General features: G+C 56.7%; 1 protein-coding gene across 2 annotated transcripts in view; it reads right to left on the bottom strand.

Moving 5' to 3' along the window:
* Positions 1 to 2,179: 2,179 nt before the first annotated feature.
* The window catches only part of Cars2 (cysteinyl-tRNA synthetase 2, mitochondrial), a 28,463-nt gene continuing 19,721 nt past the window's right edge, over positions 2,180 to 10,921 (bottom strand). The window contains exons 9-14 of one of the 2 annotated variants that reach the window (XM_045145173.1): positions 6,911 to 6,977; positions 6,507 to 6,645; positions 4,482 to 4,605; positions 3,811 to 3,909; positions 2,756 to 2,965; positions 2,180 to 2,594 (exon numbers count right to left, since the gene is read on the bottom strand). In XM_045145173.1, the coding sequence (XP_045001108.1) occupies positions 2,538 to 2,594; positions 2,756 to 2,965; positions 3,811 to 3,909; positions 4,482 to 4,605; positions 6,507 to 6,645; positions 6,911 to 6,977 (696 nt within the window). In that variant the 3' untranslated portion in view covers positions 2,180 to 2,537. The remainder of the gene's footprint in view (positions 2,595 to 2,755; positions 2,966 to 3,810; positions 3,910 to 4,481; positions 4,606 to 6,506; positions 6,646 to 6,910; positions 6,978 to 10,921) is intronic. The other variant, XM_045145174.1, reaches the window with a different exon arrangement.

Here is a 10,921-nt window from a genome sequence, read left to right as displayed (position 1 = left end):
TTTCAGCCTTGCGGGGGCTGGTGGGACTGGCATGAAGGGGGTCCAGGCTGGATGTCAGGGCTGGTGAAAAGCCTGGAGACCCCAGATTGATTCCCCAGGACCCATGTATCTGGAGTGTTGGCAATGGCTGGAGGCCTTGATGCGCCCTATCAGATTGAAAATAAAATATTTCAAAGAAAAGAAAGCCGCATCGTTACGTCTGCCTGAGAAGCTACAGGGCTGTGCTGGCTGTCCTCAGAAACACATGAGGTCCATTTCGAATTGTAACCCGGGTTTCAGGAAATGTGCCTGTTCTCATGCTACCCTATTTTTGTGGAAGTCCACTGTTATTTACTTGTCTGGCTCTCAGCGAGTGTCTGACACTGCCCACGCCTTTCTGTAAGCACCAAGCTTGGCCTAGCCCTGGAAGGCTTTGGACGCTGGGCTCTGCCCTGGATTGAAACTCACTCTGCGGTTGCGCAGGCCTGCAGGGTCCACAGGCAGGATGGGCAGTCTCAGTCAGCCAGGACTGCGTGGTGAGCTATGACAGTGCTCCCCTAGGTGTGGGCAAGGTCTTGGGTTTGGGCCACAGCACTGCAAAAGTACGCTGTAAAAATAGGGCTGAAAAGCCGGGCGTGGTGGTGCACTCCTTTAATCCCAGCACTTGGGAGGCAGAGGTAGGAGGATCGCCATTGAGTTTGAGGTCCCCTTGAGAATTCATATTGAGTTCCAGGTCAGCCTGGGCTACAATGAGACACTACTTCAAAAAAAAAAAAAAAAAAAAAAACCACTAAAAAAAAATGTCTGATTTTTTTTTTTTAATTGTTTGAGAAAGAAAGATGAGCACACCAAGGCCTTGAGCTGGTACAAACTAATTCTAGACACCTGGACCCCCTTGTGCACATGCACAACATTGTAAACTTGTGTCCTTGCATGTGGCCACATGGAACTTGGAGATTCAAACATGAGTTCTTAGGTTTTTCAGGCAAGTGCCTTAACCACTAAGCTATCTCACCAGCCCAGGTCCGATTTTTTTTTTTTTTTTTTTTTTTGTTTTTCGAGGTAGGGTCTCACTCTGGTCCACGCTGACCTGGAATTAACTCTGTAGTCTCAGGGTGGCCTTGAACTCACGGCGATCCTCCTACCTCTGCCTCCCGAGTGCTGGGATTAAAGGCGTGCGCCACCATGCCCGGCTTTTTTTTTTTTTTTTTTTTTTTTTTTGAGATAGGGTCTCACTTTAGCCCAGGTTGACCTGGAATTCCCTCTGTAGTCTCAAGGTGGCCTCAAACTCATGGCGATCCTCTTACCTCTGCCTCCTGAGTGCTGGGATTAAAGGGCATGCGCCACCATGCCCGCTTGTTTTGTTTTCAAGGTAGGGTCTCACTCTAGCCCAAGCCGACCTGGATTTCACTCTGCAGTCTCAAGGTGGCCTTGAATTCAAGACAGTTCTCCTACCACTGCCTCCCAACTGCTGGGATTAAATGTGTCCACCTTCACACCCAGCAAAGTTTTGTGGTGTTCTGGAGTGACCAGCACCCACCTTTCAGATGTCCAAAGTGAAGACTTGGGTACCAAGCAGCCAAAAAGGTCAAGTCTGCCTGCTGCCATTTCTCACCAGTGCACCCAGTGCCAGGCAACTCCTTTGAAGAGTAAGCCTGGAACAGCCCCTTGTTTCTTGTTGGCCAGCCACAGGCTGGAGCCTTCAGGAAAGGGGCCTGAGCTGCCAGGCGAGGCTAAGGACCCCTGGGCTACAGGAGGCCGCTCCAAGCCCAGCACACCTGAACTTGGCCAGTTGCCTAGGAAACTCATCAGTGAGCAGCCTTCACACAGCCCATCCCCCTCCGATGCTCTTCCTGCCACTATGGAGATCACCTGACTCCCTAGTGGTGGGATGAACGTCCCTAGGCATAGGATAGCAACCTTTGAACACACCAGGACCCTATTCCTGCTCTCAACTGCTTACAGACCCATTTCCCTGACAAATACATGAGCTGTTCACTGAGCCTGCCTCCCGAAAGCAGTCCTTTGATTGTGCTCACAACCCTGCCCTCCACGGTTGCCTGGACACCTTAAGGGAACCGCAGTCCTCAGGATACAGGGACCCATGGTTTCCGAGGAAATAAAAGTTGGCAGTCACAGAAACTAGTCCCATTCGTTTGCCTACATTTTGCTCAGTGGAAGTAGAGCTCCACTCAGGAGATGGGATGAACATCTGGGCAGTCAGGCCTTGTTTGCTTTAATGTGAAGGCATACACGTCCACCAGCTCCAGGCAAGGCATTTTGGACCAGGAGCTCCCCTGGGCCCGAACAGCAGCGTACAGGTGTTTGGAGGTCAGTGAAGCAGCGTACCACGGGGGCCAGCTGTTCCTACAGTGCCTAAGAACAGTCCTGGACGGCTGACAGGTGCTTACAGAAGTCAGCATTGAGGCTGGTCATTGCTGGTACTAAAGTAACTTCAGACACTTATGCTCAGGCACCAGCGGGACAGGGCTGGATCGTTAATATATATAAAGTTCATATCGCAGACACAGCAGGCTGGCTCCGCGGCTCCCTCACTGCTACCGCTTTGTCCCTGGGTCCAGCACTTCCCACGTGGAGGTTGTACTGCCTCTGTCCTGGAGAAAGATGGGGTGCTGAGTGAGTATCACCTCCCTCTGACAAGGGCAGTTCAACTGGGCTTGGTGGCTCCTCCAACTGACACATGCCTCTCCCACGTTCCTTCCCCCGAGGCAGGTGCCACCGATTGTCACTCCTGAGTTATTGCCGCAATCCTCACCTTAATGTTGATGCCATGAGTGGCGAGATCCTGGCGAAGGGCATCGCATGCCTCCAGCAAGGGCTGCCTGTCCCGGAGCTGCTGCCGCTGGGCCTCCCCAGTGGCCTCCGGGGAAGTAGCCAATGCAAATTGGCGGACCTTCATCCGGAAGCGCACCAGCTCGTCCACCACGCTCCGCAGGGTGGCTGTGCTGCCATCCCCTGAAACACACTGAGCCGGAGACAAGACGCTGCAGGTGGGGTTGGCATCCCCAGTCATGGCCCAGAAGGCCCTGAGATGACAGGCTGGCCGTGCTGGCCGTGGTTAAGACTCCACTCCTTCACAAGCTCAGGCCAGGCTGCTGACACCCACCAAGGGACTACAGGAAGGGTCCCTGCTTTGGCCCCATCCGGGCCTTGGGAGCAGCGGTAAGGTGTGACAAGTATGAGAAACAGCCTGTCACCTCAGGAGAGTCTATCAGCTTAAGCCTTAAACTAACAAAGGCAAGCCAACTCACCACACCCAAGCACTGAAGCTCTGTGGGTGTGCCAACAGCAGCCTGACCTAGATGGGACCTCCTGCATGTCACTGACCCGGATCAATGTGAAGGGCATCCAGGAACAGGTGGGGAAGATAGAGGGTGCCTCGTTCAGCCACAGCTCAGCAAAAAACTTCCCACACTAAAGAACATACCTTTAATCCCAGCACTCGGGAGGCAGAGGAAAGAGGATCGCTGTAAGCTCAAGGCCATCCTGAGACTCCATAGTGAATTCTAGGTCAGCCTGGGCTATAGCGAGACCCTACCTCGAAAAAGACAAAAGTCCACACCGGATATATACCTTTACTCTGAGAGTCAAATGGACAGAACGTGAACCTGTCTAGACTTGGGAAGCGATGGCTCTGCTCGCAAGCGAGCCTCACTTGGGTCCGCTGACGAGCTGGGTTAGCGCAGCGCTTTAGTAAGTGTAGCCCTTGCACTAGGACTACCCTAAAAATGAGCGTTTTTTCAAAGGCGAGGCGTGTCAACGTGTTTGTAGGTGACTCCAGAACTAAGCATTTGAGAGAGATGAATATACCTGTTGATTTGCCAAAGAGATCCCAACGGTCTCAAAAAACTGCTCAACATAGGAGACGATGGCACCAAATACAGCAGGACTCCTTGGGCCACCAGTTTCCTGCAGGAGGAATGGCACAAGGTCCAAAAGGGAAGGACACTGGGCATCAGAGACACTTCATTCAGCACCTGTGGTGGTCAGGGGCGCCTTGTATGGGTACAGACCCTGCAGGCCCACCTGTAATGACTGACAGGGCCACATCTAGGAATCTGGAATACTCAAAGGTCAAAAACCACATGAGACCATGTGAACCCATCCATCTTGACGCTATACTGACCATGGACTATCAGCAGAGACAGGCCACCAGTGGTTTGCACAGCCCCCCCCCCCCCCTGTGCTCCAGGTGTGAGACCACAGCTTCCCAGGTAGCACTACCCCAAGAGCGAGGCGTGCAGGGTGGGGCCCCTCCGGAGTGAGGAACAAAGCTGCTCGCCTCCGTGGTCTGCCCAGCACTCCACAGGCTGGTTCTAAGGGCAGTGTCTTTGGACACTGGGGTGCAGACTAGTCATGGAATTTGCACCCTGAGGGAAGGAGGTGTGTTCCTGCCAAAGCCCTCTAGGGGTGAAGTCAGTAAACCCCTGTCCCCTCACCCACAGCGGGAGTGCCCAGAAGACCCCAAGTCCCACAGGTACCTTACTAACTGCCCGGAGTTGTGTGTTCCCGAGGTGCACAAGGTCCAGGATGGCACCCACTGCCCTGGCGGTGTTGAAGTCGTCGGCAAGGGCAGCCCGTACAGCCGCCTCAGTGCTGGTGAGCCTGCGGAAAGACAGAAGTCACCCACAAACACCGAGAACACGGGGACCTGCCTTAGCGTCCATTATGTGATGGGTCCCTCCACAGTAAGGAACCCAACTCAGCTGTCACCAACTTCCTGGGTCCTGCCTACAGATTCCGAGTCAATCTCCAAGTTATCACCTTGGAATCCTAAAAATGCAGGGGTGGAAGCCGGGCGTGGTGGTGCACGCCTTTAATTTCAGCACTGGGGAGCAGAGGTAGGAGGATTGCTGTGAGTTCAAGACCACCCTGAGACTACATAGTGAATTCTAGGTCAGCCTGGGCTAGAGTGAGACCCTACCAAAGGGAAAAAAAAAAAAAAAGTGCAGGAGTGGAGAGAGACTGTCCACACAGCATCTCCAGGGGCACCGTCACAATGGTGCGAAGGGTCAAGTATGACAAGTGACACCAACATAAGGCTATCCCGTACTGCGGAGCGGGCGCATGGGACACCTCACAGCACACGGACACCATCCCCAAGAGCAGGCAGGTACAGGCCGGAAGCCTGGGTCCCCTTTTGTACAGTCCCTTCCTAAACAGCACAGAAATGTCCCTAGTCCTGGACAGTGGCAGCCCTCATAGGGAGCAGAGGAAGACTGCCTGCCTCAGGGGCTCCCTGTGGCCTCTGCATTCTAGCCACCTGCTCCCAACATCCAAAACTGGTGGTAGGGCCTGCTCTGCTCCCCACAGGGGCTCACCCAAAGCCACTCTGGGCAACAGGGCTCGGGACGCACAGCTTCAGGTGACTTCCTCGGCACTTGGGCTTCTGTCCCCCTGCTCCTTTCGTTTCTGGCTCACATTCCCCTGCTGCTCCAGGTCCCTCGCCAGAGCACACACCAAGCAGGAAGTCCCCCCATGTCACCCTGTGTCATAGCCTGGTTTCCTTCCTATCAGACTTCTCCCAAAGAGTCCACAGCCCTAGCCTGGTCAGGGATGCTCTCTTTCCTGTCTTCCTCCTCTACCACACTCCGCCCTCTTCTACCTCCCCGGCCGCTAGTGGCCTCCACTCCCTCTGACTCCCGTCTGGCACTGGCCCTTCATGGTTTGTATTGTCCCAGTCCTCGCACGTGGAAGGGCTGGTTTCTATGCAGCCCTAAGGACATGTGGGTCCTTTAGCCAGCTTTGAGCATCAAGGATGCTTCCTGTCCTGCCATCAACCGGCCCAGCTGCTGAATCACTTCTAACCTGGGTACAGCCTGTGCCCTTTCCACAGACTCCACCCGCGTCCCGGGGGCTTGATCTTTCAGGGTTCTCCTGGGCAGGGTCCTGGTTAGACTACATGGCCAGCCCCAGTGTAGTCTCCAGGGAGCACCCAGCCCCCCCCCCCCTTTCCATCAGGACGCCGCGCTGCTGGTGTCACTTATCTGATGTAACGAATAATGACTTCTTGCCACATTAAGAGCTGCAGACCTAGAGGTGGGGCAGGGTGCCAAGGAAGGGGAGGGGCTCCTTCCTGCCATGCCCTCCGCCACTTCGTGGACGGTGGAAGCGCCCTCCTCCACTCCCACAGCCCCTCGCCACCCTGGGCCTGCTCAGTGCAGCCCAGGGAACCTTTCTCGGTGCACAGCTTGCTGGGAGTGATGGGCTGGGGCCTGCAATGTGTCTGGCAATCCCAGTGAAGATCTGGCTTCACCCTCCATGTCCCCCACCTTGCTGGGATATGTCTGTTCCTTGTGCACTCACCTGCATATCGTCCTTCCACGGTGACTAGGAACAGCAGGCCGCTTGACCAGGTATGCGCGCACACTGCTTACAACCCATGGGGAGACCCAGCAATGCCACCGCCTGCCCAGGGCCCCACCCTGCTCCCAGAAGCCTCTTCCTGGAAAGCGACCTTGTGTGGCCCTGCTTGGCGGCAGCAGGGGCGCTCCCCCAGCACTTACCTCTCCCACAGCACCTCTTCCTTGACAGGGCCACAGGCCAGCTGCCCCTTCACATAGGCTCGTGCATCCTGCACAAAAGAAGTCAGCCCCATCAGGACGTGCTTGGCTTCCAGCAGGGTGCTGTCACTGTAATCAATGGCTGTGGAGAAAGGGGCGGCCCTGAGGAGGTGCCCAGCAGCACAGAGACCGCCACACCTGGCAGAAGGGCAGCCGCAGGGCTGCCCAAGCACGCAGGACCCATTTCCGTGGCGGGCATAGGTTTGAGTAGAGAACTGTCCCGCCCTGGGGGCCCAGGGCCAAGTGCGGCCCACTGACGTCCTCCAGACCAACCATGGGACAGGGTGGCTCACCGCAAGCCCACATTCCGCTCCCCAGGCACGCAGGGGTAGCATCTCACAGCTCACCTGACCGGTAGCTGGTGCGCATGCAGAAAAGCCGGAAGACTTCCGGGGAGAAGGTCTGCAGGAAGTCCTAGGAGGAGGGCGTGGCAGTGGGTCGCTTGGTTGTGAGACTGACTACAACCGCGGCAGGAGAGAGGGCAGCAGGAAGCGACGGCGCTGCGAGAGCCCGGTTCCACTTCCCAGTTGGCCGCGCCTTCCCCCCGCCCACGACCTCGCCCACGTCCACATCTGCGGGAGGACTGCGCAGGTCACTCCTGCACAGCAGGCTCTGAGCTGCTTTGTCTGTCATGGACCTGAGACAAGAAGGAACTGGCTGCCACCAGGTGGCCAAGGACACTGTCGCATGTAGAGAGGAACAAAGGAGGCATGCTGGCCCCTGGCCACACTTGAGAGGAGACAGCCCAGAGAATGCCTGGCGAGGCTGTGGTCAGTTCAAGTCCAGGGTCAGGCTGAGGGGAGGACCAAAGGCCCTGCACATGGTAGTTGATGGCACCACGCCCCAAGCCACTGAGGCTCCAGGGTGCTGCCAGCACTACAAGATGGTTGTGGGGCGATGGAAGGTTTGCAGTAGGGGAGATGCCATGGAAAGCGGCGCAGAGATCACCAGAAGCGCTGCGCACCCAGCACCATGTTCAGCAAGCCTCCCACTGGCGGCGGGAGCCCTGGCCATCCCTTTACTGAGGGTAGACAAAGAAGGTGCACGCTCCACGTCACCCCTGCCGCATTCCCTGGGAGCAGGCCTCGGCAGACTCCCGGCCTGCTTGGCAAGCTCCAGGTTCCCCTGGAGGACTGAGGCCACCAGTCACATCCCTGACCCCGATAATGCACTTGACTTTCCTCACCGCCAGCAGATGTGGCACAAAAGCACAGGAACTGCCGGTCACTGAGACTCAGAGGGCATATCCAAGAACTACAGCCGTGGGACAAGGGCCAGGACAGGCAGAGGAAGTCCACTGCGGGAGGTGTAAGACACTGCTCCAAGCTGCGCCTACTCGGCTGCACCCCTGGAGGGGTGGAGCCTGCTCTGCACCAAGTCTGCCCCCAGGGCCAGGGCCACCTCACCTCTCCTGCCCAAAGGGGCACATTGCTGTGGGCTGCTCATTGGTGAGAAAACCACAAGGCCACTCCTGGAGACTCAGTCCTCTCCAAGGAGAGGGAAGGGATTCTGCCTCACCCTTGTCTGCCCCAGGGTCTGTGCCCATGGCAGTCTTTCCCGGCCAGCGTCAGCATTCACTAGGAGGCTGTCTCCGTGGTCCTAGGGCCATGGTGAGCGTTCGGGAGGAGGTCTTCCTCAGTGCTGAGCAGAGCTGTCCGAGGAGTACTGATGACCCTCAGTGACCCTGCCAGCTAAGAACTGGGGCACTCGTGTCAGGCCCAAGACCGGGAGGTGTACAAGTAGAACGCACAGTTCTGTGCAAGTTATGAGTTCATGAGAATGTTAGTACATCTCATGTGTCCACATGTGTGTGCACATATCTGCAAGTGTGCATGTGTATGTGTACATGTGTGCTGCATGTGCACACAGGTACGTGGGGCGTTCCTGGCCAGTGTGACCAGCAGTGATGGCGTGCACCTTCCAGCTCCTGCCCAAACTGAAAAGGAACGTGATTTCTCCTTAGTCCCCATCACTGCCCAGGGTCTGTGACCTCCTCCACCATGATGATGCCCACACGCACAGCTCTGCTTTGCGCATGGTCACGCTGGCTTCTCAGCCCTGTCTACAGCGTTCCACATCCACGTGGGAGCACCAAGCCGGAGCAGCGCCACGCCCCGCGTGAAAGGGAACACGTGTTCGGAGCAGCAGGCAGAGTTACGGGACACAAAGCCAAGGCCTAGAGAGGAGCCCCCCCTCCTGCCAGAGGCTACATCAGGCCCTGTCCTGTGTCCCGCGCTAGAACCCAGCTCTCTGTGTGTCCAGTGGGTTCAGTGACCCCCCGTTCCGTCACGGGCCGCTCCCTGCACTCATGCGTCCAGCGGGAGGGCTGGACCTCTGGCTGCACATGCCACCCTCCCAGCGGCTTCCTCTTGCGGTTGACATCCCTAGAATTCCCCAAGTGACTATGGACTGTTTCATGGCTACTTTCAAGCTACTTTGTGCCAGAATACAAGGGGTTTCCTGAGAGACTGTCCGCAGACCCTCCCTGGCTGCCTTACTCTCAGGTAAGCTGGGCACTGCTGAATCCTTCCCTGTGCATGGTGCAGAGCCATCTGCACGGTGGCAGCAGCGTGGGCCTCACTTCTGGACCCTGCAGCTGGCGCCTAGGAGCCGCTGCCTGTCTCCTGCGCAGCAGGAAGGGATGTGGTAACCTGGGCTCTCAGTCCGGACCTGCTCTGCATCCCGTGCTTCTGTCCTGGCTCCATGCTCCTATCTTTGGCACGTCTCGTCTCTGAAGAGGGCCTCTAGCTTCTCTAAAAGCTACCAGTCTCCTATCACAACTGGAGGCCCTGGTCTCTGCCTTATTCAGAAAGGCCTTTAGAGCCAGGGGTGGTGGCGCAGGCCTTTAATCCCAGCACTCTGGAGGCTGACATAGGAAGTCTGCCATGAGTTTGAGGCCAGCCTGGGGCTACAGAGTGAGTTTCAGGTCAGAGTGGGCTAGAGTGAGACTCTGCCTAAAAGAACAAAGAAAAAGCACAAAGGAATTTAGGAGGCTTGGTTGTAGAGGCCTTCCTCCAATCCAGAGCTTGCCTCACACATCGGAGATGACAGATCTCTGAAACCCCAACATTAACTGGTCCTAATTTTCCAATCAGGCCTTTGGGGGCCTTGCAGCAGAGTTCAGTGTGGTAGTGCAAACAGAACTCCTCTGACCCACAGCTCTGCTGACCGTTCCTGAAGTCCAGAGGGAGACTTCCTCGCGCGCTTAAAGGAGTTCATGGGCATCGACTTCTCAGCATGCTGCTGCTCTAGGCCATTAGTGCCACCATGCAGCCAGGACAGAGCAAAGCGAGATGCCACCTAGGCAGGTCTGCGCTGGAGATTCTCGGAGCAAATTAGTGACCTGCCACTGCAAACTCTGAACGTGCCCCTTGGGGGGACAGCAGGGAAGAGGAGCTGCAGCACAAACCACCTGCCTCCAGGAGCTGCCTTCCTGGCCTGAGGGTCGCTTTGCGAGAAATCCTCTACAACCAGGGACATTTCAGGACATTTCCATGTGCAAGGGTGCCCTGCCCTGCAGTGGCAAGAGGAGGCCCAGCAGCTTTCCCAGGCAGAGAGCTCGGTAAAACCAGCCACACTGAACGCCCCTCCCTCCCTGGCCTCAGGAGCTCAGCCCTTGCCCTCAGGGAGCAAGGGTCAGGGGAGCAACGGGTCCTGGGTCCTGCGCCCTGCTCTCGGACCCTGCTCTCGTCTCTGTGGTAACTGTCGGCCTTCCCCCAGGCCGGTGTTCAGGCCCAACTGGACACCTCAGACTACCTGGTAAAGGAAAAACAACGTTCTCGTCTGGTCCCAGCAAATACAGCAAAATAAAAACTTGGTCACGTCCTCCGACTCCTCTGTTAGTCTGAAACTCTGGAAAACTTGAAACCTACTCAGGACCCCTTGGGCTGTGTTCTGGACTTGGGAGCAAAGAGCCTGCAGGGCTTGGGGACACAGGGGTGGTGGTTGGGCTTTTGGCCTTGTCCATTCACTTTCCAGGGAAAACTGAATCTGGTTCAAATGCAGGCCCCACGACAAAGGATGCCGGCAATCCCAGTGTCAGGAAGTGCTTGCCCGTCACCATACTGGTGTCACCCTCCGTCCACATAGAGATCCGCCAGCCCACCCAGCACCAGCCAGCTCTGCGCCCCCCGCAGGCCGACAGCAAACAACAGACCCCCAGAGATGAACCACCCGAGCAGGAGGCGGGGAGGCCTGGAGGGTTCAGCGAATATAATCAGTGAGAGGAAGCTTATAAAGGAAGGGGAAAGACAGGGAAGGCAGGAAGGAAAGCACAGTGAGAGGAGAAGCGGCGAGAAGGCTGCAGGAGGTGGGGAGGTCCCAGGGAGAGCTGGGCGCGCGCTAGGACTCAGACTCAC

This window comes from Jaculus jaculus, chromosome 3, assembly GCF_020740685.1.
Source record: "Jaculus jaculus isolate mJacJac1 chromosome 3, mJacJac1.mat.Y.cur, whole genome shotgun sequence".
NCBI lineage: Eukaryota > Metazoa > Chordata > Mammalia > Rodentia > Dipodidae > Jaculus > Jaculus jaculus.
The sequence above is the reverse complement of the archived record's forward strand: the minus strand, read 5'-3'. Positions and strand labels throughout refer to the sequence as shown.